At 45.6% G+C, this 27,382-nt stretch overlaps 1 protein-coding gene and 1 non-coding gene across 2 annotated transcripts in view; one reads left to right on the top strand and one right to left on the bottom strand.

Annotated features, from left to right (window-relative positions):
* Positions 1–27,382, top strand: part of LOC126109652 (cell death abnormality protein 1-like) — a 193,421-nt gene that overhangs the window by 145,457 nt on the left and 20,582 nt on the right. Inside the window, exon 9 of the mRNA XM_049914700.1 lies at positions 12,992–13,153. Within this exon, the coding sequence (XP_049770657.1) occupies positions 12,992–13,153 (162 nt within the window). The remainder of the gene's footprint in view (positions 1–12,991; positions 13,154–27,382) is intronic.
* Trnat-ugu (transfer RNA threonine (anticodon UGU)) lies at positions 25,015–25,089 on the bottom strand. Its single transcript has one exon. It is a non-coding gene; the product is annotated as a tRNA-Thr (tRNA).

Genomic DNA, 27,382 nt, shown 5'->3' with positions numbered 1-27,382 from the left:
CGTGACCATATGTCAATGAATGGAGCTACAGTGAATTTATGAAATAGCTTCAATCATTTGTAATAGCCCTGTACATAGGTCAACCACCAGATGACACAACAGATTAGTTAATGGAGGCATCTGACTACTGAATGAAAATGGATCCTTACACAAGATGTCATTTGCTTCCATGTGCGTTCAAGTGGGAGGACCTTCACCAAGATGGCGGCGAATGTAAAGTTAAAGAAACAATAATGTCTAACTCTAATGTTGGTACCAATTTTGGGATTGCGTAATGAACACTGTCTGTCGTCTGGCAAAAAGCATATCGAAAAGTGTTAATGATAAGTGAATGCTTCCTGCAAATCAATCAACTAACTGCAGTCATCAGTTACCGGAAACACTAGCTCTGCAGAGTTAACAAATACTGCTCCACTTCAGTTAGTCCACGGAAAGTCATTGCTGCCCGAATCTCACCAAATACGTTCAAGTATTCGTACGCGGAAGTTGCGTAAGGCAGTTAACAGCGTTCGGGGACCCATTTTAGCATGAACGGCCCGAGAGGCTGTTGCAAGAGCGGCAAGAGCGGAGGAAAATGGCTGAGTGCGTCTTTACCAAAGTTCCAACTTCTCTCTAGTTCCAAGTCATCCACCAAATACACTAATGATTCTGAGCACCGTCCAATCTCCAGCCAGGTTTTGTCGAGACTGCGATGGGTCCCCCAACGACATTTCAAGATTTCGACAGAGCGTTTGCAAGAAGGGAACCTTTTCGTTTTATTTTTAGACGAGGACAAGGACGGAAACTAGCTGTCTTCTCAGCCAGGTTCCGAAGCAGCCTTTGAGACGTAGCGTCTTTCAATTTCCGGAGAAGATTCCTACTGTCGTTTTTTTTTTTTTAAAGTAAAGGAGACATTTCTTAGCGTAACCATTGCGTCCTCTTTTCCTTCGCTTAATAAAAGCAAGTCTTCCGGTCCAGACTGTATACCAACTAGGTTCCTTTCAGAGTATGCTGATAGAGTAGCTCTATACCTAACAATCATATACAACTGTTCGCTCGACGAAAGATCATTACCCAAAGACTGGAAAGTTGCACAGGTCACACCAATATTCAAGAAAGGTAGTAGGAGTAATCCTCTATATTACATGCCTGTATTCTTAACGTCGATATGCAGCAGGATTTTGGAAAATATATAGTGTTCGAACGTTATGGATTACCTCCAAGAAAATGGTCTATTGACACACAGCCAACACGGATTTAGAAATCATCGTTCTTGTGAAACACAACTAGGCCTTTACTCACACGAAGTGTTGAGTGTTATTGACAAGGGATTTCAGATCGATTCCGTATTTCTGGATTTCCGGAAGGCTTTTGACACTGTATCACAAAGGCGGCTTGTAGACAAATTGCCTGCTTATGGAATGTCGACTCAGTTATGTGGCTGGATTCATGGTTTCCTGTCAGAGAGGTCACAGTTCATACTAATTGACGGGAAGTCATCGAGTAAAACATAAGTGATTTCTGGCGTTCTCCAAGGTAGTGTTATAGGCCCTTTGCTGTTCCCTGCCTATATAAACGATTTGGGAGACAATCTGAGCAGCCATCTTAGGTTGTTTACAGATGACGCTGTCGCTTATAGATTAGTAAAGTCATCATAACGTCAAAATAAATTGCAAAACTATTTAGAAATGATATCTGAATGGCGCAAAATTTGGCAGTTGAACCTAACTAGTGATAAGTGTGAGGTCATTAACATGAATGCTAAAACGAGTCCGTTAAATTTGGGTTATACGATAAATCAACCAAATCTGAGGGCTGTAAATTCAACTAAATACCTAGGAATTACCAACAACTTCAATAGCAAGGAACACATAGAAAATGTTCAGGGGATAGCGAACCAAAGACTGCCTTTTATTGGCAGGACACTTAGATCCAGAGCCCAACTGACTTAGTACACAGTACTGTCACCAGAAGGCACTGTCGTCCAAGATGACTGGCATGACGTCAGCTGAAGACGCGAGTATCGTTATCCAAGATGGCGGAAAACAGCGTGTTCGCCACGAGGTATGGACCTAGTACAGAATACTGTCAACAGAGCGCGCTGTCATCCATTCCATGACATAATCCAAGATGGCTGTATGGAGAGGAAAATGACTCAGCCTGATCTGGGCTGCTGGAAAGAGGAAGGAATGTACTTTATTTATTTTGGAACAATTTATTTAGGGATGGAGTGTATTTATCACACTGACACAAAACACTCACCCTGATGTGCTTGGGTCCACAATACACAATATGCAGACCTGCAAACTACTCGTAAATAACGCAATAGACACGCTTGCTAATTGTAGAATGTCGAAGTACGAGGTGCATTCAAGTTCTAAGGCCTCCGATTTTTTTTCTAATTAACTACTCACCCGAAATCAATGAAACTGGCGTTACTTCTCGACGTAATCGCCCTGCAGACGTACACATTTTTCACAACGCTGACGCCATGATTCCATGGCAGCGGCGAAGGCTTCTTTAGGAGTCTGTTGTGACCACTGGAAAATCGCTGAAGCAATAGCAGCACGGCTGGTGAATGTGCGGCCACGGAGAGTGTCTTTCATTGTTGGAAAAATCCAAAAGTCACTAGGAGCCAGGTCAGGTGAGTAGGGAGCATGAGGAATCACTTCAAAGTTGTTATCACGAAGAAACTGTTGCGTAACGTTAGCTCGATGTGCGGGTGCGTTGTCTTGGTGAAACAGCACACGCGCCGCCCTTCCTGGACGTTTTTGTTGCGGTGCAGGAAGGAATTTGTTCTCCAAAACATTTTCGTAGCATTCACCTGTTACCGTAGTGCCCTTTGGAACGCAATGGGTAAGGATTACGCCCTCGCCGTCTCAGAACATGGACACCATGGCGGTTACCCGAAATTTTTTTCTTGGCGGTGAATCTGTGTGCTTCCATTGAGCTGACTGGCGCTTTGTTTCTGGATTGAAAACTGGCATCCACGTCTCATCCATTGTCACAACCGACGAAAAGAAAGTCCCATTCGTGCTGTCGTTGCGCGTCAACATTGCTTGGCAACGTGCCACACGGGCAGCCATGTGGTCGTCCGTCAGCATTCGTGGCACCCACCTGGATGACACTTTTCGCATTTTCAGGTCATCATGCAGGATTGTGTGCACAGAACCCACAGAAATGCCAACTCTGGAGGCGATCTGTTCAACAGTCATTCGGCCATCCCCCCAAAACAATTCTCTCTACTTTCCCGATCATGTCGTCAGACCGGCTTGTGCGAGCCCGAGGTTGTTTCGGTTTGTTGTCACACGATGTTCTGCCTTCATTAAACTGTCGCACCCACGAACGCACTTTCGACACATCCATAACTCCATCACTACATGTCTCCTTCAACTGTCGATGAATTTCAATTGGTTTCACACCACGCAAATTCAGAAAACGAATGATTGCACGCTGTTCAAGTAAGGAAAACGTCGCCATTTTAAGTATTTAAAACAGTTCTCATTGTCGCCGCTGGCGGTAAAATTCCATCTGCCGTACGGTGCTGCCATCTCTGGGATGTATTGACAATAAACGCGGCCTCATTTTAAAACAATGTACAATTTTCTATCTCTTTCCAGTCTGGAGAAAAAAAATCGGAGGCCTTAGAACTTGAATGCACCTCGTACTGCCTTCCACAGCCTACACCCATGCTACCGAGCGGGGGTTGGCACAGTGGTTAGACACTGGACTCGCATTCAGGAGGACGATGGTTCAATCCCGCGTCCGGCCATCCTGATTTAGTTTTTCCGTGATTTCCCTAAATCACTCTAGGCAAATGCCGGGATGGTTCCTCTGAAAGGGCACGGCCGACTTCCTTCCCAATCCTTCCCTGATCCGATGAGACTGATGACCACGCTGTCTGGTCTCCTTCCCCAAACCAACCAACCAACCAACCTATACCCATGCAAACTATTACACCGAAATAATTTCAGTACAGACCTGCAAACTGCTCCTAATTAATGCATCACACTTATGTGTAGACACGCTCAGTACTCTAAACTGTCCAAGTAGCACATAGCACAGCCTACAGACCTGCTTGCAAAATAATGCAACAGACACGCAAACAATGTACGCAGGCATTGCCCACCACCCCCCTGTCCACTGGACAGCAGAGGAAGCTAGAGGCAACCCATGTGAAGTGACGCCACCATGAACTACCAAGCCACACACAGGTGCACGTTTGGATCCCTCAAGCATGAGGTGGTGGCATCCCCATCATACTTGACACACCTGAGAAATTCCTCATCAAGTACGTTATCACCTAGGCGCCATTAATGATGGGATCAGATGGGAGCAAAGACCTATTTTCAAAGCGCAAATGCTCCAAGGTGGGCCACACGCGCATGTGTTCGACGCTGCCATCATGAACCCTCCCTCTACCTGCGGTCCAGCAAAGAGCTAATTGCCGAGTGATGCTGCAGAAATACATTCCAGAATAGCACAAGCTGCTTTCTCCCTATCATTTCTAATGGACCGTGCATGACGTGTCCAGCTATGCCTGCGTACTCAGAGTGGCTCACGCCTCATGGTGGAATGCTCGTCCTGCTGTCAATATACCTCTCAGAAATGTTAAACTTTGACACAGCTATAAGCCTGTGCACGCTTGGGAAAACACCTTTAATCATGAGCATTCTCCTTGTTTGGAAACAGAATACTGTCTAAGCACAGTTGGGAACGATTCAGAACAATTTTGCAAACAGAATTCGAAGCACTGCCATACAGAAGAGAAAAAAAAAGTCCTGAATTTTCGGTATCCTACAGCTACAGGTCTGCAGATGTCCTAATGCCATAGTGACGGATGACGGGTGGTATGCTTCAACTTGTCTTTGAACACTTACTTTCACAGACTTTTCCATACATACCTTGACTCCATCTTGTTCGAATCAGTTTGTCAAAGCTCCTACATCCCAGCACCAAGGCTGTCTTGTGAATGAATCTAGCATTACGATTCCCTCTTATCGAATTTACCCGCCGAATTACTGATGTCAGCGGTGTAGAAGCACCGTCAACCGATTTTCGTCTTTCTGCAGACAAGGCTTTCAGCCCCAAAATAACTATTTTACACAGACAACGATATTGCATCGACAATTAAACCCTGCATCATGCCTTACATGTCATCAAACGCGGAAAGACTCTTAATCAATTACAATGCTCGCCCAATGAGGACAAGAGCTTGAATATTAGAACGTGAAACCGATCTGCAGCCAATCAATACAACACCGCACACCTTACATAACGTCACATACAGAAAGACACCTACTCAATTACACTGTCCTCCCACTGGGGACAGGGGCTAGAATATTACAATGTGAAACTGATCTCCAACTTGGCAATTTATCACCGTGTACCATGTCGATGTAGTAAACATAGAATTCGTATCCTACGCCATACACAATCACCCCTTTTACATTGGAAAGCCCTCAGTGAATCGAAGTCACTCTCAGAACTGATGTGCAAAGACTGGCCCGTTTCCCCCTATTCCTGGTTCAGCCTACCAGCTTGCTTGCGTTTCTACACCCATCTCCAGACTCAGGGGGTTACACGAACACAAGTATTTCCGCATCGTTTGCCATAATATTATACCATTTTCGATGTGCGACTAGATATCAAGCACACAGCAGTAGCCTACCGATCGCTCCTGCAACATAATTCCGAAGATACAGACTGGAAATTATTTCTCGACAAACCCAAAACTTTAGCACTTATCCCTTCTCTGGGGACTTTTTCATGAGAACTCGAAACAAATAGAGGAAACTGATATTTCCACTCTCGAATACCGATGTTTGTGATGTAACAGATTGCTAATCATCCCTATAATTTACAAAGTCAAATAACCTGTTTTGCATGTCTAGAGAACCGGCAAACCTGTCTTCCACATGCTAGACGCGCACACCACAATTGATGTTCTCTCAACTAAATAAAGATGCAAAATGTGAAGAAGCAATCAAATGAACAATTTACATGCGAGGGAATAATAGCCCAGCACAAACCAAAGTCCATATTGAATCGCATCACATTTCCACATGATCACGAAAGCTATCCAACACATACTAAGTATTAGTTCGCTATTCGGTCGTCTAGAGGATAATCCAGTTAAGGCGTCTACATTCCTGCACTACAACAGGTCTCTCCATTCCGAGGGCTTCTACCTTTAACGGGAAAGGTTCGAAGGCTCGCAGAAGAGCTTCTGTAAAGTTTGGGAGTAGGAGACGAGGTACTGGCAGAAGTAAAGTTGTGAGGATCCGGCACAGTAGCTCAGCGTGTTCGGTCAGAGGGTTAGTTGCCCTCTGTAATAAAAAAACTGAGTTAATCGATCAACAACGAACTGAAACGGTGTCTTTCGACGTCCGCGCCGAGTAGATACAACAAACGAACAAAATGAGATTTAAAAAAAAAAAAGTTGGTAGAGCACTTGCCAGTGAAAGGCAAAGGTCCCGAGTTCGAGTCTCGGTCCGGCACACAGTTTTAATCTGCCAAGAAGTTTCATATCAGCGCACACTCCGCTGCAGAGTGAAAATCTCATTCCAGTTGTAACCTCCCTACAAAATAAAAATAAATATTATGGATAAGATTCTAATTTTAGTGTAACCTCAAAACAAAATTCTTTCTCATTTGCAACCTCCCTACAAAATTCTTTTCACATTAACCTCAACACAAAATTCTTTCTGATGTAATCTAAGCTCAAAATTCATTCACATTTAGCGTAACCTCACAACAGAAAAATTCCTAAACCTCTCAACAGTAAAAATTATAATTATGTCGTTCACATTCAGTGTAACGTCCCAATAAAAAAATAAATTCAGTAACCTGGTAATAAAACAATGTAAGTAACCTCTCAATTAAATTGTCGCTCACTTATGACTTCTCAATAATTCACTGTGAATTTAACCTGGTAAATTTTGGACGACAGCAGTGCTGCGTCATGGCCCTGAAAGATCATTCTGAATGAAAAAAGGAAAAATTCTTACCTCAATGAAGTCGCTGGATATATCTGCTCTTACAATAAATTTTTCCAGCACAGCTCTGTGCAATGCTGGCCGACCTATCTGTCATTTATGAAAGGAAGCAACTGATTTTTCTATTGCAATAATCGGGATGATCATGGATGGGAGAAATTAGTAAATTCTTTAAATTGAAATGAATGGTTGTTAAAAGTTACTTTTTATGAGGAAGATTATTATTACGAGAGTTTTAAAACATTTACATGCGACTTAAGATAACATTACTACATATGCGCGACACTGCTTTTTACCTTGTACAATAATACTCAGGCTCCGGCATCGCTGCACTGCGACCGGCCAGCCACCACGATACACCAGACCAGACCAGAGCAGACCCCAGACTAGAAACAACTTACTGCTACAGCTACACAGTTCCTACTGCAGTCAACACTGCTCTCTGGTCAGAGACCTTGCATATCGCAGGCAGCGCATGAGCAATACATCGAAATTACATCTGCTCGGACCTCTTACACAGTTTTATTTGTGGTTGGCACACTTCGTACACAGGCGCCCCCACTTTAGGGGTAATAGACATGGAGAGTACCATGAAAGCATAAAAGTGTGAATAAAAATATGTAGAGTGGAGCTACATGAATAATTAAGATACCTTGCAACACGATATGACCATGTCTGACCAGCTCCTCAACCACTGCCCACCTATAGGGTGACAATTATTGAACTATATAAAAAAAGCAAACTAGTTACAAACTACAGAGTGCACTCTTTTTATTCAACATGTAAATATCACTACAGATATTCCGATTTAGGTTATGATATGTTCGATATGCTGTCCATCATTGGCGATGACATGGCGCAGACGAATAGTGAAATTCTGCATGATCGACTGAAGTGTTGGGACATCGATGCTGTCGATGACCTCCTGAATGGCTGTTTTCAGCTCAGCAACGGCTTCGGGGTTATTGATGTACACCTTGTCTTTAATATAACCCCATGTGTTCAGATCCGGAGAGGATGGGGGCCAATCGAGGCCGATACCAGTGGCCTCTGGGTACCCCAGAGCCAGAATGCAGCTCCAAAGTGGTCCTCCAGGACATCAAACACTCTCCTGATTCGATGGGGTCAAGCTCCGTCTTCCATGAACCACATCTCGAAACCAGGGTCACTTTGGATAATAGGGACTAATCATCTTCCAAAACCTTCATGTACCATTCAGTAGTCGCAGTTCCATCAAGGAATATCGCCCTGATTATTCTGTGGCTACACATTACTCACCAAGCAGCCACCCCATTGAGGGTGAAGAGACTTCTCGATCCCGAAATGCGGATTCTCAGTCCCCCAAAAGTGCCAATTTTGCTTATTGAGGAAACCATCCAAATGAAAGTGGACTTCGTCGCTAAATCAAATCATATGCCATCAAAGTCCTTTTTGTCTGTTCTTTGGACAATAGTGTTGGCAGTCACAACCGCTGTTCCATGGCCCTGGATCTTAATGGCTCATCAGTTTGCATTGTGTATGGGAAGAGATGCAGGTCTTCAACAACAGTTTGATGCAGCTTTTCCCAGTTGATTTCCACCTGTTGTGCAGCTCGTCTGATCGATTTGCTGGGGCTGATTTCAAAGACAGTGCGTGTCTTCTCGATGTTTTCAGGCGTTTTCACACTTTTTGGACCACCGACGTTGCCAATACTGTCATCACGAACACTACCTATTCTCTCAAACTTGCGAATCAAATTTTTGATTCTTACCACAGTTGGACCAGCTGTCTTGAGCTTGAGCTCGGTCGCAAATTTCTTTTGAACCGCATTAGGAGTGTTATTGCTCTATAATAGGCCTTCACAAGCGCTATATACTGACGCACGCTGTGCCCTACATGTTCAAGTGCTAATGGCCGACAACACCAAGGCGCGTGAACATGCGCATACTAATTCCCGTCATGCCCCGCGGCCAACCAAGCAGTTTGACCATCCCAACGTAAACCGTTCAGAAGTTATGACGATTTTATTTCATATACACACATCAAAAAAACATTTTGCTTCCCCCCAGTTCACAGAACCCTTGAAGATAGACGTTGACGGTGGATATTGTATCACAGACACGATATCTTTGACTGTTCAGAGATGTGACTGAACCCGCCCAAAGATGTAAACAACCATGCATGAGCAGCGCCTATGTACGTAAGTACGATTATGTGTAAACTGCATGACAATCGCTAACATCACTATTACCTCCAATCCCAAAAAGGTCACTTTGAACATATGACTTGGATGTGATGCGTCTCTTATCTGTGTTCCGGGGAAGGTTTGTTATCATTGCACGAACACCGACCGTTTCCCGACATATATTCATACGACATTTTTTCCCCTTTCCACTCGGGAATCAGTTCCTGCAGTTTGTCTGTTTTATTACTGTTCACCGTGTATGTACAGGACATTGTTTTCAGCTCAGCAACTTTTGAACTTTAACCTCCGAATTTTTGAAACAGAACCGAGGGTAGACAATTGGCTCTGCACCTTTAGTGAATTACGATATCGTAGTAAATGTTGGTACAATTTCATTGTAACTTATATGAAGTATAGCGCTGTCATTTTAGCTGTGTATCCTATATACACACATCAAAAAAAGTTTTGCATCACCCCGGTTCCCAGAACTCCTGAAGATAGACGTTGTCTGTGGATATTGTATCACAGACTCAGTCCCTTTGACTGTTCAGAGATGTCACTAAACCCGCCTTAAGATGTAAACAACCTTGCACGAGCAGCGCCTATTAGAGGGGACGTGGGTCCGACATCGATTAGTTCCAGTCATTTCACCAGGAAGGAGGTAGATGGCTCGTGTTGTCTTTAGTTCAGCCATGCCTAGATGGTTCGATCGCGACCGCATTGTTAGTTTGTGCCAGGATGGGCTCTCAACATGGGAAGTGTCCAGGCGTCTCGGAGTGAACCAAAGCGAAGTTGTTCGGGCATGGGGGAGATGCAGAAAGACAGGAACTGTCGATGACATGCCTCGCTCAGGCCGTCCAAGGGCTACTAATGCAGTGGATGACCGCTACCTAGGATTATGGCTCGGAGGAACCCTGACAGCAACGCCACTATGTGGAATAACGCTTTTGATGCAGCCACAGCACATCGTGTTACGACTCAAACTGTGCGCAATAGGCTGCATGACGCGCAACTTCGCTTCCGACGCCCATGACGAAGTCCATCTTTGCAAACACGACACCATGCAGCGCGGTACAGATGGGCCCAACAACATGATGAATGGACTGCTCAGGATTGGCATCACGTTCTCTTCACCGATGAGTGTCGCATTATGCTTTCAACCAGACAATCGTTTCAGATGTGTTTGGAGGCAACCCGGTCAGGCTGAACGCCTTAGACACTGTCCAGCGAGTGCTGTAAGGTGGAGATGCCCTGCTGTTTTGGGGTGGTATTATGTGGGGCCGACGTACTCCGTTGGTGGTCATGGAAGGCGCCGTAACCCTGTACGATACGTGAATGCCATCCTCCGACCGATAGTGCAACCGTATCGGCTACATATTCGCGAGGCATTCGTCTTCATGGACAACAATTCGCAGCCCCATCGTGCACATCTTGTGAATGACTTGTGCGGGATAACGACACGGTTCGAATAGAGCGCTCTCCAGACATGAACCCCTATCTAACATGCCTGGGATGGATTGAAAATGGCCGTTTATGGACGACGTGACCCACCAACCACTCTGCGGTATCTACGCTGAATGGCCGTTGAGGAGTGGGACAATCTGGACCTACAGTGCCTTGATGAACTTGTGGATAGTATACCGTGACGAATGCAAGCATGCATCACTGCAAGAGGAGGTGCTACTGGGTATTAGAGATACTGATGTGTACAACAATCTGGACCACCACCTCTGAAGGTCTGTGTTTGGTGGTAGAACATGCAATGTGTGCTTTTCATGAGCAATAAAAGGGCGGAAATGATGTTTACTGTTACGACTTCTGCACCACTTGTTAGCAGCCGTGGCTGCGCCAAAGACTGAGACGGCGCGGAGTTTTACAATTATTTATTGAACTTTGTTTACAATTTCTCCCTCGACGTCGCTGCCCAGCCCTGCGCCTGGCTGCTGCTGTGTAGGTTCTCCAACAATGCACGCAACGCGCGCCACTGATCGCACTCGGGAGCCTCAGGCCACCAGTGCTCCGCTGAAGCCAGGGTGCCCTGTGGTCGAGATGAACTCGGCGCCGCTCGGTGCCCCAGTACGGGCACGCCCACGGAGCCGCGTCGCCGTGAGGTCAGCTGCCGACGCCTGCTGCCCCGGCGGCTCCGAAGCCGTCAGTCGCGATGTCCGCGAGCTCCCGTCACGGACGGACCACGCGCCGTGGGGCCGGGTTGCCGTGAAGTCCGGGCGACAGTCCCCGGCGGCGCCTGTGACCGCGCTGCGGCCGATCCTGCTGGAAGTTCTCGCTGCAGTTAGTCAGCCGTGGTGCCGACCGAACTCGGGCCGACCTCCAGAGCAGAAGTACACATCTGGCGGCGAACGGATGACTCCTGCGAGCTGGAACAGACTTCCCGAATCGTCACCTACGAAGATTGAACATTCTGACACGGACCACGTCCGTCCTCAGATCCGAACTGCTTCCTAATGGCTTCTGACTGTTTTTTACCCTCGGTGGCAGCTTTTTGTTATTAGTCCCGCAGTATATTGCTGGCCTCACTTCCCCTTGCTCAGCACTCTCCAGGCTTCGCTCGGCGCTCGGTCTGTGTGCGTCCTTGTGTCAGTCTGTTGGTATACTGCTGCTGTCAGCAAGGCTATCTGTGCCTGCCTACTTCGCAACGCCTCGGTCGCCGGCGTGCCTCTGTTTTGCCATTCTCCACCGCGTGAAGCAACGCTTACTACATGTGTTCTCAACATTATGTTGAGCTGTATTCTACGAGGGCAGTTCAATAAGTAATGCAACACATTTTTTTTTCTGAAACAGGGGTTGTTTTATTCAGCATTGAAATACACCAGGTTATTCCCCAATCTTTTAGCTACACAACACTATTTTTCAACGTAATCTCCATTCAATGCTACGGCCTTACGCCACCTTGAAATGAGGGCCTGTATGCCTGCACGGTACCATTCCACTGGTCGATGTCGGAGCCAACGTCGTACTGCATCAATAACTTCTTCATCATCCGCGTAGTGCCTCCCACGGATTGCGTCCTTCATTGGGCCAAACATATGGAAATCCGACGGTGCGAGATCGGGGCTGTAGGGTGCATGAGGAAGAACAGTCCACTGAAGTTTTGTAAGCTCCTCTCGGGTGCGAAGACTTGTGTGAGGGCTTGCGTTGTCATGAAGAAGGAGAAGTTCGTTCAGATTTTTGTGAACAATTGTGACAGCACTACCAACAGAGATGTCAAGTTGAGCATTGAGTTGTTTGATGGTGATCCGTCGATCATCTCGAACGAGTGTGTTCGCACGCTCCGCCATTGCAGGAGTCACAGCTGTGCACGGCCGGCCCGCACGCGGGAGATCAGACAGTCTTGCTTGACCTTGCGGCGATGATGACACACGCTTTGCCCAACGACTCACCGTGCTTTTGTCCACTGCCAGATCACCGTAGACATTCTGCAAGCGCCTATGAATATCTGAGATGCCCTGGTTTTCCGCCAAAAGAAACTCGATCACTGCCCGTTGTTTGCAACGCACATCCGTTACAGACGCCATTTTAACAGCTCCGTACAGCGCTGCCACCTGTCGGAAGTCAATGAAACTATACGAGACGAAGCGGGAATGTTTGAAAATATTCCACAAGAAATTTCCGGTTTTTTCAACCAAAATTGGCAGAGAAAAAAAATGTGTTGCATTACTTATTGAACTGCCCTCGTAATTTTCCGGAACTCTCGGAAACGAGGGGGATGCAAAACTTCTTTTTTATGTGTGTAGTTGAATAATTTTCACCCTGCACCACACCCCTGCAGCCTAGTGCAGCTGCAGCCCGAGCTGTGAATAACCGCTCGCCCCCCTCCCACGTGTTGCTGCAGGCAGGAAGCGCCCGCTCTGCAGCAGTGGGGGGCGCGGAGGCCCGGCGTCCACCCGGGGCAAGGCCGCCTGGCTGCTGCTGCTCCTCCTGCCTCCTGCGGTGGCCGCTGTGGCGCTGGCGGCGTTCCTCTGCGTCAGGAACAGGCGCAGGAAGTCAGCAACCGGTACGTATGACTGTTAAGTAGTCGTGTCCGCATCCGCACCACACACTATCTCGGCCCGCAACACAGAAACAGAGAACAATAAACTTGTCTTTTGTACTGAGGTGACAAAAGTCACGGAATACCTCCTAATATCGTGTCGGATCTCCATTTGCATAGTGCAGCGCAGCAACTGTAAGTGCTTGGACTCAACGAGTCGCTCCAAGTTCCCTGCAAAAATAGTGGGCCATATTGCCTCCTTAGCCGTCCATAATTTCGAAAGTATGGCTGGTGCAGTATTTTGTGCGCGAACTGATCTCTCGAGTGGGTCCCATAAATGGCTCTGAGCACTATGGGACTTAACATCTATGGTCATCAGTCCCCTAGAACTTAGAACTACTTAAACCTAACTAACCTAAGGACATCACATAACACCCAGTCATCACGAGGCAGAGAAAATCCCTGACCCCGCCGGGAATCGAACCCGGGAACCCGGGTGTCCCATAAATGTTCGATGCGGTTTATATCGGGCGATCTGAATGGCCAAATCAATCTCTCGAACTGTCCTGGATGTTACGGCACGGTGCATTCTCATCCATAGAAGTTACACTGAAGCACCAAAGAAGCTGGTATAGGCATGCGTATTCAAATACAGAGATATGTAAACAGCCAGAATACGGCGGTGTGGTAGCCAATGACTATACAAGACGACAAGTGTCTGGCGCAGTTATTTGACCGGTTACTGCTGCTACAACGGCAAGTTATCAAGATTTAAGGGAGTTTGAACGTGGTTTTATAGCCAGCGCACAAGCTATGGGACACAGTATTCCCGAGGTAGCTATGAAGTGGGGAATTCCCCGTACCACCATTTCACGAGTGTGCCGTGTGGATCAGGAATCCGGTAAAACATCAAATCTCCTACATCGCTGCGGCCAGTAAAAGACCTTACATTTCACATAAATTTCCTCAGCATGTTATAGTCTTAGGTGGAGATTCCAATTTACCAGATATAGACTGGCACACTCAGATGTTTAGGACGGGTGGTAGGAACAGAGCATCGAGTGACATTATAACATCCGAAAATTACCTCGAGCAATTAAACAGAGAACCGACTCGTGGAGATAACATCTTGGACCTACCGATAACAAACAGACCCGAACTTTTCGACTCTGTAAGCGCAGAACAGGGAATCAGTGATCATAAGGTCGCTTTAGCATCCCTGAATATGGAAGTAAATGGGAATATAAAAAATGGGAGGAAGGTTTATCTGTTTAGCAAGAGTAATAGGAGGCAGATTTCAGACTACCTAACAGATCAAAACGAAAATTTCTGTTCCGACACTGACAATGTTGAGTGTTTATGGAAAAAGTTCAAGGCAAACGTAAAATGCGTTTTAGACAGGTACGTGCCGAGTAAAACTGTGAGGGACGGGAAAAACCCACCGTGGTTCAACAACAAAGTTTTGAAACTACTGCGAAAGCAAAGAGAGCTTCACTGCAAATTTAAACGCAGCCAAAACCTCTCAGACAAACAGAAGCTAAACGATGTCAAAGTTAGCGTAAGGAGGGCTATGCGTGAAGCGTTCAGTGAATTCGAAAGTAAAATTCTATGTACCGACTTGACAGAAAATCCTAGGAAGTTCTGGTCTTACGTTAAATCAGTAAGTGGCTCGAAACAGCATATCCAGACACTCCGGGATGATGATGGCATTGAAACAGAGGATGACAAGCGTAAAGCTGAAATACTGAACACCTTTTTCCAAAGCTGTTTCACAGAGGAAGACCGCACTGCAGTTCCTTCTCTAAATCCTCGCACAAACGAAAAAATGGCTGACATCGAAATAAGTGTCCAAGGAATAGAAAAGCAACTGGAATCACTCAACAGAGGAAAGTCCACTGGACCTGACGGGATACCAATTCGATTCTACACAGAGTACGCGAAAGAACTTGCCCCCCTTCTAACAGCCGTGTACCGCAAGTCTCTAGAGGAACGGAAGGTTCCAAATGATTGGAAAAGAGCACAGGTAGTCCCAGTCTTCAAGAAGGGTCGTCGACCAGATGCGCAAAACTATAGACCTATATCTCTGACGTCGATCTGTTGTAGAATTTTAGAACATGTTTTTTGCTCGCGTATCATGTCATTTCTGGAAACCCAGAATTTACTTTGTAGGAATCGACATCGATTCCGGAATCAGCGATCGTGTGAGACCCAACTCGCTTTATTTCTTCATGAGACCCAGAAAATATTAGATACAGACTCCCAGGTAGATGCTATTTTCCTTGACTTCCGGAAGGCATTCGATACAGTTCCGCACTGTCGCCTGATAAACAAAGTAAGAGCCTACGGAATATCAGACCAGCTGTGTGGCTGGATTGAAGAGTTTTTAGCAAACAGAACACAGCATGTTATTCTCAATGGAGAGACGTCTACAGACGTTAAAGTAACCTCTGGCGTGAAACAGGGGAGTGTTCTGGGACCATTGCTTTTCGCGGGTGATGCTGTAGTATACAGAGAACTTGCAGCATTAGAAAATTGCAGCGAAATGCAGGAAGATCTGCAGCGGATAGGCACTTGGTGCAGGGAGTGCAACTGACCCTTAACATAGGCAAATGTAATGTATTGCGAATGCATAGAAAGAAGTATCCTTTATTGTATGATTATGTGATAGCGGAACAAACACTGGTAGCAGTTACTTCTGCAAAATATGTGGGAGTATGCGTGCGGAACGATTTGAAGTGGAATGATCACATAAAATTAATTGTTGGTAAGGCGGGTGCCAGGTTGAGATTCATTGGGAGAGTCCTTAGAAAATGTACTCCATCAACAAAGTAGGTGGCTTACAAAACACTCGTTCGACCTATACTTGAGTATTGCTCATCATTGTGGGATCCGTACCAGGTCGGGTTGACGGAGGAGATAGAGAAGATCCAAAGAAGAGCGGCGCGTTTCGTCACAGGGTTATTTGTTAAGCGTGATAGCATTACGGAGATGTTTAGCAAACTCCAGTGGCAGACTCTGCAACAGAGGCGCTCTGCATCGCGGTGTAGCTTGCTGTCCAGGTTTCGACAGGGTGCGTTTCTGGATGAGGTATCGAATATATTGCTTCCCCCTACTTATACCTCCCGAGGAGATCACGAATGTAAAATTAGAGAGATTCGAGCGCGCGCGGAGGCTTTCCGGCAGTCGTTCTTCCCGCGAACCATACGGGACTGGAACAGGAAAGCGAGGGAATGACAGTGGCACGTAAAGTGCCCTCCGCCACACACCGTTAGGTGGCTTGCAGAGTATAAATGTAGATGTAGATGTAGAACGGGACCAACGACGACTGAACAGAATCTGCAAATTGTTGCAGATTTCAGTGCTACGCCATCAACAAGTGTCAGCGTGCGAACCACTCAACGAAACATCATCGATATGGCGTTCGGAGCTGAAGGTCCACTCGTGTGCCTTTGATTTCTGCACGACACAAAGCTTCACGCCTCGGCAGGGCCCGTCAACACCGACATTGGACTGTTGATGACTGGAAACTTCTTTCTTACCTGGTGACGAGTCTCGTTTCAAATTGTATCGAGCGGATGGATGTGTACGGGTATGGTGACGACCTCATGAATCCCCGGATCATGTATGTCAGTAGGGTACTGTTCAAGCTGGTGGAGGCTCTGTAATGTATGGGGCATGTGCAGTTGGACTGATATGGGACCCCTGTCCGTCTAGATACGACTCTGACATGTATGTAAGCGTTCTGTCTGATCATGTCGATTGTGCATTTCGACGAACTTCGACAATTTCAGCAGGACAATGCGACACCCCATACGTCCATAATTACTTCAGACTGGGTCCAGGAACACTCTTCTGAGTTTAAACACTTCCGCTGGCCTCCAAACTCCCCAGACATGAACACTATTGAGCATATCTGGGATTCCTTGCAACGTACTGTTCAGAAGAGATCTCCACCCCCTCGTACTCTTACGGATTTATGTGCAGCACTGTAGAATTCATGTTGTCAATTCCCTCAAGCACTGCTTCAGACGTTAGTCGAGTTCATGCCACGTCGTGTTGTCGCACTTTTGCGTACTCGTGGGGGCCGTACACGAAATTACGCAGGATTGCCAGTTTCTTGGGTCCGTGGATATCGTTGTTTCGGCATATGAAGTCCGTGGTTGGCTGCAAATGGTCTCCAACTAGCCAAACGTAAGCATTTTCAATCAACTGCCGATTCACTTAGACCCCATCCATTCCATGTAAACACAGCCCACGCTATAATACAGCCGCCACCATTTTGCACAGTGCTTTGTAGACATCTTGTGGCTTTGTGGCATCTTTGCCGCACTCGAACCCTACCATCAACTCTTAGTAACTGAAATCTGGACTCATCTGACCAGGACACGGTTTTCCAGTCGTCTAGGGTCCAACCAATATGGTCACGAGCCCAGGAGATACGCTGCAGGCGGTGTCGTGCTGTTAGCAAAGGTGAAACGTCCCCTTAGAAAAACTATACATGACTGTGCTTAAACTGACACACAATATTTTTTAGCGCAACGCAATCTGACTTTCAGAAATCCCTAGAAAAGAATGGCCCTGACTAACATTAACCTATGCGTTTCACAAATCGCTTACCTCACAAAAATCTTGGTTACTCGAACTACTGCAATACAGCGAGCGCCACTACTGCCAGCTAAATAAAAGATTTAAACTATGGAAGGCACTAACTACTGATAGGCATAGTTAGCAAATGAAAGATTTTAATAGAGAACAAACAATGTATTTACCTCAATAATCATAATATAAATGCCATCCAGTCTTACAAATTTCAAATCTCCGCCATTTCTCTCCCCACATCCACCACTGCTGGCGGCTCACCTCCTACTGCGCAACGCTACGCGCTGTTCACATCCAGCTGCCCAAACACTACAATGGCAGACAACAATGCAAACTAGCCACAGACTGCACACAGCACAGCCAGTGATTTTCATACAGAGCGCTACGTAACGTTGCCAATAAGGAAACATAAACAGCCTACTTACAAAGGCATTCGCGTCGGTCCTCTGCTGCCGTAGCCCATTAACACCAAATTTCGCTGCACTGCCCCAACGCGTACGTTAGTCGTAGGTCCCACGCTGATTTCTTTTACACAACGTTGCTTGTCTATTATCACTGACAACTCTACCCAAAAGCCGCTTCTCTCGGTCGTTAAGTGAAGGCTGTCGTACTCTGCGTTGTCCGCGGTGACAGGTAACGCCTGAAATTCCGTATTCTCAGTACAAATGACAGTTCCGCTAACGCTCTGCTCTTTCACACTTCGTGTGCGCGATTCTACCGCCATTTGTATATGTTGTAAGAGATCCATGATTAAGGAATTTGTTGCTAGCAGCAGATGTATAATTTCGATGGATTGCTCATGCGCTGCCTGCGATATCTAAGGTATAAGATAATGTCAGACCAGAGAGCAGTGTTGTATGCAGTAGGAACTGTGTAGCAGTTGGAGTAAGTAGCTGCTAGCGAGCAGTCGTGTGTGTGGAGTTGGCTGGGCCGGTCGTGGGAGCGATGGCGGTGCCTGAGCGGTATAATATAAGGTAAAAGCAGCCTCGCGCATATGTAGTATTGTTATATCAAGTCCCATGTAAATGTTTTTAAAAAATCTCTTAATAATAATCTTTCTCTCAAAAAGTAACTTTTGACAATCATTCATTTCAATTTAAAGATCTTACTAAATTCATCCTGATTATTGTAAAGAAAAATCAGTTCTTTCTTTTTATACATGACAAATCTATCGGGCAGCATTGCACTGAGCTGCGCCAGAAAAATTTCTTATAGGAGCAGATATATACGCGTTATCCAGCGACCTAATTGAGGTAAGATTTTTCAATTTATTCAGAACGAATTTTCAGGGCCATGACGCAGCACTGCTGACGTCCAAAATTTACCAGTTTAAATTCACAGTCAATTATTGAAAGGTTATTTAAGTGAGTCACAATTTAATTGAGAGGTTAGTCACATCGTATTATTGGTAGGTTACGGAAGTTATCTGTTGGGCAGTTACACTCAGTGAAATAAATAATTATATTGTTTTTACTGTTGGGAGGTTACGGAAACTATTTTGTGGGGGGTTACACTAAATGTGAATATTATTAATATTATTTTATTGTGGAGAGGTTACAATGTGCATATCGCTAACCCATGACTGCTGCCACTTCAGTGTATCTATGTATAAAACTTTTCAATAAATTACCGTCACAGCCACATTAAGCCTCACTAAATGTCTCAGTCAGTAGACACCGAAGTGGCTGAGATTTTTTTTTTAAATAAGAGGTGGAGCCCCTCCACGCCCACACCGGCATGATGGCCAACACAAAAGGTCTACTGCCATCTCTGCATAAGGGTTAGTATTCACTAAAGTGAGGTGTCGCAGGATGTGGGTACTGCGATGTTTGCGTACGTCTGGTTAGGATTAACCATTAATACGCGCTCATCTGGAGATAGATTGGTCGAAATCTGACGAAGGGTAGCGGTTTGAAGGGCAGAGGAAAAAAAGTGCCAAGGCAAGAGCCAAGGGAAAAAAACCTCTGCGAAAGTTAGGTCGGGCGGCAAGAGCAGTAGCGGTTATCTTGCTGCCTGCGATAGGTTGTGCAAGGATAGGCTTTGTTAGTAGTGGGTATCATGCATGTCGATACCTTGACGTTGTGCGCTTGTGCTGCTCGGCGGCTGGCGCTGGGTGCTGGTACAGAGTCCTCGTTCAGCGTCCTGCAACCTGCAACAGTTATGTTTGTTATCGGTCTTGTGTCCGATAGGTCATATACCGGAGGCACAGTGTGAGGGAGTGTTGGGAGATTGTTCGTGCGTCTGTGGGCGAGCTCGTCGGTGTCCCTGCTGTGGCCTGTTGGTCGGCTCTAATAGCAGCTGGTAGTTGCCAGTCAGTATTGCTGATATGCAGGGGCTTACCGACGTTTGTCGCTGTTTGCGTATGTTAGTTTACCATAGGTGGTTATGCCCTAGCTAGCAGTGGCTGAGAGAAAACTTTATCTACACACTCGAAGAATTTTAAAATCGTGCAAAAGGGGAACAACTAATTAATTCATCCCGGAAAAAAATACCGCTACAGTAATTGATAATTAAATGAAATGGAAACCAAATTCCCGCCCCGATAGCTGAATGGTCAGCGTGACGGACTGCCGTCCTAAGGGACCCGTGTTCGATTCCCGGCTGGGTCGGGGATTTTCTCCGCTCAGGGGCTGGGTTTTGTGTTGTCTTCATCATCATTTCATCCCCATCCGAGGCGCTGGTCGCCCAATGTGGCGCTGAATGTAATAAGACCTGCACCAAGGCGGCAGGACCTGCCCGGTAAGGGGCCTCCCGGCCAATGACGCCAAACTCTCATTTCATTTCCAATAGAATAATGCAACATTTTTTTTTTTTTTTTTTTGGTCATCAGTCTACTGACTGGTTTGATGCGGCCCGCCAGGAATTCCTTTCCTGTGCTAACCTCTTCAGAGTAGCACTTGCAACCTACGTCCTCAATTATTTGCTTGACGTATTCCAATCTCTGTCTTCCTCTACAGTTTTTGCCCTCTACAGCTCCCTCTAGTACCATGGAACTAATTCCCTCATGTCTTAGCAGATGTCCTATCATCCTGTCCCTTCTCCTTGTCAGTGTTTTCCACATATTCCTTTCCTCTCCGATTCTGCGTAGAACCTCCTCATTCCTTACCTTATCAGTCCACCTAATTTTCAACATTCGTCTATAGCACCACATCTCAAATGCTTCGATTCTCTTCTGTTCCGGTTTTCCCACAGTCCATGTTTCACTACCATACAATTCTGTACTCCAGACGTACATCCTCAGAAATTTCTTCCTCAAATTAAGGCCGGTATTTGATATTAGTAGACTTCTCTTGGCCAGAAATGCCTTTTTTGCCATAGCGAGTCTGCTTTTGATGTCCTCCTTGCTCCGTCCGTCATTGGTTATTTTACTGCTTAGGTAGCAGAATTCCTTAACTTCATTGACTTCGTGACCATCAATCCTGATGTTAAGTTTCTCGCTGTTCTCATTTCTACTAATTATCATTACCTTCGTCTTTCTCCGATTTACTCTCAAACCATACTGTGTACTCATTAGACTGTTCATTCCGTTCAGCAGATCATTTAATTCTTCTTCACTTTCACTCGCAATAGCAATGTCATCAGCGCATCGTATCATTGATCCACCTTGTATTTTAATTCCACTCCTGAACCTTTCTCTTTATTTCCATCATTGCTTCCTCGATGTACAGATTGAAGAGAAGGGGCGAAACGCTACAGCCTTGTCTTACACCCTTCTTAATACGAGCACTTCGTTCTTGATCGTCCACTCTTATTATTCCCTCTTGGTTGTTGTACATATTGTATATGACCCGTCTCTCCCTATAGCTTACCCCTACTTTTTTCAGAATCTCGAACAGCTTGCACCATTTTATATTGTCGAACGCTTTTTCCAGGTCGACAAATCCTAAGAAAGTGTCTTGATTTTTCTTTAGCCTTGCTTCCATTATTAGCCGTAACGTCAGAATTGCCTCTCTCGTCTCTTTACTTTTCTTAAAGCCAAACTGATCGTCACCTAGCGCATTCTCAATTTTCGTTTCAATTCTTCTGTATATTATTCTTGTAAGCAGCTTCGATGCAATTATATGCATGTATGTGCGATAGTTCTCGCACTTGTCAGCTCTTGCCGTCTTCGGAATTCTGTGGATGATGCTTTTCCGAAAGTCAGATGGTATATCGCCAGACTCATATATTCTACACACCAACGTGAATAGTCGTTTTGTTGCCACTTCCCCCAAATGATTTTAGAAATTCTGATGGAATGTTATCTATCTCTTCGGCCTTATTTAACCGTAAGTCCTACAAAGCTCTTTTCAATTCCGATTCTAATACTGGATCCCCTATCTCTTCTAAATCGACTCCTGTTTCTTCTTCTATCACATCAGACAAATCTTCACCCTCATAGAGGCTTTCAAAGTATTCTTTCCACCTATCTGCTCTCTCCTCTGCATTTAACAGTGGAATTCCCGTTGCACTCTTATTGTTACCACCGTTGCTTTTAATGTCACCAAAGGTTGTTTTGACTTTCCTGTATGCTGAGTCTGTCCTTCCGACAATCATATCTTTTTCGATGTCTTCACATTTTTCCTGCAGCTATTTCGTCTTAGCTTCCCTGCACTTCCTATTTATCTATTTATTTCATTCCTCGGCGACTTGTATTTCTGTATTCCTGATTTTCCCGGAACATGTTTGTACTTCCTCCTTTCATCAATCAACTGAAGTATTTCTTCTGTTACCCATGGTTTCTTCGTAGCAACCTTCTTCGTACCTATGGTTTCCTTCCCAACTTCTGTGATGGTCCTTTTTAGAGATGTCCCTTCCTCTTCAACTGTACTGCCTACTGCGCTATTCATTATTGCTGTATCTATAGCGTTAGAGAACTTCAGACGTTTCTCGTCATTCCTTAGTACTTCTGTATCCCACTTCTTTGCGTATTGATTCTTCCTGACTAATGTCTTGAACTTCAGCCTACTCTTCATCACTACTATATTGTGATCTGAGTCTATATCTGCTCCTGGGTACGCCTTACAATCCAGTATCTGATTTTGGAATCTCTGTCTGACCATGATGTAATCTAATTGAAACCTTCCCGTATATCCCGGCCTTTTCCAAGTATACCTCCTCCTCTTGTGATTCTTGAACAGGGTATTCGCTATTACTAGCTGAAACTTGTTACAGAACTCAATTAGTCTTTCTCCTCTTTCATTCCTTGTCCCAAGCCCATATTCTCCAGTAACCTACTCCTTCCTCTACAACTGCATTCCAGTCGCCCATGACTATTAGATTTTCGTCCCCCTTTACATACTACATTACCCTTTCAATATCCTCATACACTTTCTCTATCTGTTCATCTTCAGCTTGCGACGTCGGCATGTATACCTGAACTATCGTTGTCGGTGTTGGTCTGCTGTCGATTCTGATTAGAACAACCCGGTCACTGAACTGTTCACAGTAACACACCCTGTGCCCTACCCTCCTATTCATAACGAATCCTACACTTGTTATACCATTTGCTGCTGCTGTTGATATTACCCGATACTCATCTGGCCAGAAATCCTTGTCTTCCTTCCACTTCACTTTACTTCACTGACCCCTACTATATCTAGATTGAGCCTTTGCGTTTCCCTTTTCAGATTTTCTAGTTTCCCTACCACGTTCTAGCTTCTGACATTCCACGCCCCGACTCGTAGAACGTTATCCTTTCGTTGATTATTCAATGTTTTTCTCATGGTAACCTATGCGAACATTAAATCGTGGTGGAAAATTGCCGTAATGCTGTGTTGTTAAACATGATATTCCAGTAACACATAACACGTTGTTCAACCGTTCAAATGGCTCTGAGCACTATGGGACTTAACATCTGAGGTCATCAGTCCCCTAGACTTGGAACTAAGTAAACCTAACTAACCTAAGGACATCACACACATCCAGGCCCGAGGCAGGATTCGAACCTGCGACCGTAGCAGCAGCTCAGTTCCGGACTGAAGCGCCTAGAACCGCTCGGTCACATCGGCCGGCGTTGTTCAATGGAACGTATTGGACTTGTTCCTTCGGTAACCTAATCTCCTTTTGCGCTTCAACCGTGCAGTTGATCGGACTGGGCTTTCGAATAATATTTATAGACATTACATATTGTAACCTCCCCACAGATAAATTCTATAATAATCTCCCAACAGTAAAAAATTATGTAATTCACATTCAGTGTAACTGCCCAACAGATAAATTCCGTAACCTACCAATAATACAATGTGACTAACCTCTCAATTAAATTGCGACTCACTTTTAACCTTTCAATAATTGACTGTGAATTTAAACTGGTAAATTTTGGTCGTCAGCAGTGCTGCGTCATGGCCCGGAAAGATCATTCTGAATAAATTGAAAATTCTTACCTCAGTAAGGTCGCCGGATAACGCATATTATCTGCTCCTATAAGAAATTTTTCTGGCACAGTCCAGTGCAATGCTGGCCGATAGATTTGTCATGTATAAAAGGAAACAACTGATTTTTCTTTACAATAATCGGGATGACGATGGATTGGAGAAATTATTAAATTAAGATGAATGATTGTCAAAAGTTACTTTTTATGAGAAAGATTATTATTAAGAGATTTTTTAAAAACATTTACATGGGACTTGATATAACAATAGTACATATGCGCGAGGCTGCTCTTTCCTTACACTGGAACGCTCAGGCAGCGCCATCGCTCCACACGACCGACCCAGCCAACTCGACACACCAGACTGCTCGCTACATCTTAACTCCTACTGCCACACAGTTCCTACTGCTGACAACCCTGCTCTCTGGTGTGAGATTCTCTTACAGCTTACATATCGCAGGCAGCGCATGAGCAATCCATCGAAATTACATCTGCTCGAGTGCGCTAGCAACAAATTCTTTAATCATGGACCTCTTACAATATTGCGGTTACACTGAGGTACGAAAGTCGTGGGATAGTATCATGTACATATACAGATGGCGGTTGTATCGCTAACATAACTTATAAAAGTACATTGCATTCGCGGAGCTGTCCTTTGTACTTTGCTCATTCATGTGAGAAGGTGTCCAACGTGTTTACGGTCGCACGGCCGGAAATGACAGACTTTGAGCGCGGAATAACTGTTGGAGCTAGTCGCATCGGACATTCCATTTCGGAAATTGTTAGCAAACTCATTAGTCCAAGATCCACTGTATCAAGAGTGTGCAGAGAATACCAAATTTCAGGCATTCTCTGTTACGAAATGATAATTAAATGGACGCCCTAGCTGCAAACAGGCGTTCATGTACTTCATTGGGGACATGTTGAAAATGTGTGCCCCGACCGGGACTCGAACCCGGGATCTCCTGCTTACATGGCAGACGCTCTATCCATCTGAGCCACCGCGGGCACAGAGGACAGTGCGTCTGCAGGGACTTATCCCTTGCACGCTCCCCGTGAGATGTAACCTACCGCGATGGCTCAGATGGATAGAGCGTCTGCCATGTAAGCAGGAGATCCAGGGTTCGAGTCCCGGTCGGGGCACACATTTTCAACATGTCCCCAATGAAGTACATGGTGTCCATTTAATTATCATTTCATTTCTAGCAAAGCTGCATGGTCATCCACGGTAACTGTTCTTTCGGGAACAGATACTACCGTCATATATACAGCGCTATTACAAATGATTGAAGCGATTTCATAAATTCACTGAAGCTCCATTCATTGACATATGGTCACGACACACTACAGATACGTAGAAAAACTCATAAAGTTTTGTTCGGCTGAAGCCGCACTTCAGGTTTCTGCCGCCAGAGCGCTCGAGAGCGCAGTGAGACAAAATGGCGACAGGAGCCGAGAAAGCGTATGTCGTGCTTGAAATGCACTCACATCAGTCAGTCATAACAGTGCAACGACACTTCAGGACGAAGTTCAACAAAGATCCACCAACTGCTGACTCCATTCGGCGATGGTATGCGCAGTTTAAAGCTTCTGGATGCCTCTGTAAGGGGAAATCAAGGGGTCGGCCTGCAGTGAGCGAAGAAACGGTTGAACGCGTGCGGGCAAGTTTCACGCGTAGCCCGCGGAAGTCGACGAATGAAGCAAGCAGGGAACTAAACGTACCACAGCCGACTGTTTGGAAAATCTTACGGAAAAGGCTAAAGCAGAAGCCTTACCGTTTACAATTGCTACAAGCCCTGACACCAAATAACAAAGTCAAGCGCTTTGAATTTTCGGCGCGGTTGCAACAGCTCGTGGAAGAGGATGCGTTCAGTGCGAATCTTGTTTTCAGTGATGAAGCAACATTTTTTCTTAATGGTGAACTGAACAGACACAATGTGCGAATCTGGGCGGTAGAGAATCCTCACGCATTCGTTCAGCAAATTCGCAATTCACCAAAAGTTAACGTGTTTTGTGCAATCTCACGGTTTAAAGTTTACGGCCCCTTTTTCTTCTGCGAAAAAAACGTTACAGGACACGTGTATCTGGACATGCTGGAAAATTGGCTCATGCCACAACTGGAGACCGACTGCGCCGACTTCATCTTTCAACAGGATGGTGCTCCACCGCACTTCCATCACGATGTTCGGCATTTCTTAAACAGGAGATTGGAAAACCGAGAGATCATGATCGCCAATTCATGTCATGGCTTCCACGCTCTCCCGACTTAACCCCATGCAATTTCTTTCTGTGGGGTTATGTGAAAGATTCAGTGTTTAAACCTCCACTGCCAAGAAACGTGCCAGAACTGCGAGTTCGCATCAACGATGCTTTCGAACTCATTGATGGGGACATGCTGCGCTGAGTGTGGGAGGAAATTGATTATCGGCTTTATGTCTGCCAAATCACTAAAGGGACACATATCGAACATTTGTGAATGCCTAAAAAAGCTTTTTGAGTTTTTGTATGTGTGTGCAAAGCATTGTGAAAATATCACAAATAATAAAGTTATTGTAGAGCTGTGAAATCGCTTCAATCATTCGTAATAACCCTGTATATTCTCTGTTACCACGGACAACGCAGTGGGCCTTCGCCAAACGACCAAGAGAAGCGGCATTTTACGCAGAGTTGTCAGTGCTAACAGACAAGCAGTACTGCGTGAGATAACCGCAGAAATCAACGCGGGACGTACGACGAACGCATTCGTTAGGACAGTGCGGCGAAATTTGGCGTTAACGGCATAAGGCAGCAGACGACCGACGCGAGTGCCTTTGCTAACAGCACGGCATCGCCTGCAGCGCCTCTCGTGGGCTCGCGACCATCTAGGTTGGACTCCAGGCCGCTGGAAAACCGGGACCTGGTCAGATGAGTCTCGATTTCAGTTGGTATCATGAGATGGTGTGGTTCGAGTTGGTCACACCCCACGAAGCCATGGGCCCAATTTGTCGCCGGCCGCCCAATTTGTCGCAGGTTCGAATCCTGCCTCGGGCATGGATGTGTGTGCTGTCCTTAGGTTAGCTAGGTTTAAGTAGTTCTAAGTTCTAGGGGACTGATGACCACAGATGTTGCCACAGTGCTCAGAGCCGTTTGAACCATTTTGAACCCAAGTTGTCAATGAGGCACTGTCCAAACTAGTGGGTGGCCTCATAATAGTGTGGACTGTGTTTACATGGAATGGACTTGGTCTACTGGTCCAGCTGAACCAATCGTTGACTGGAAATCGTTTTGTTTGGCTATTGTGAGACCATTTGCAGTCGTTCATG

Source organism: Schistocerca cancellata, chromosome 12 (genome assembly GCF_023864275.1).
Source record: "Schistocerca cancellata isolate TAMUIC-IGC-003103 chromosome 12, iqSchCanc2.1, whole genome shotgun sequence".
Taxonomy (NCBI): Eukaryota; Metazoa; Arthropoda; class Insecta; order Orthoptera; family Acrididae; genus Schistocerca; species Schistocerca cancellata.
The sequence above is the reverse complement of the archived record's forward strand: the minus strand, read 5'-3'. Positions and strand labels throughout refer to the sequence as shown.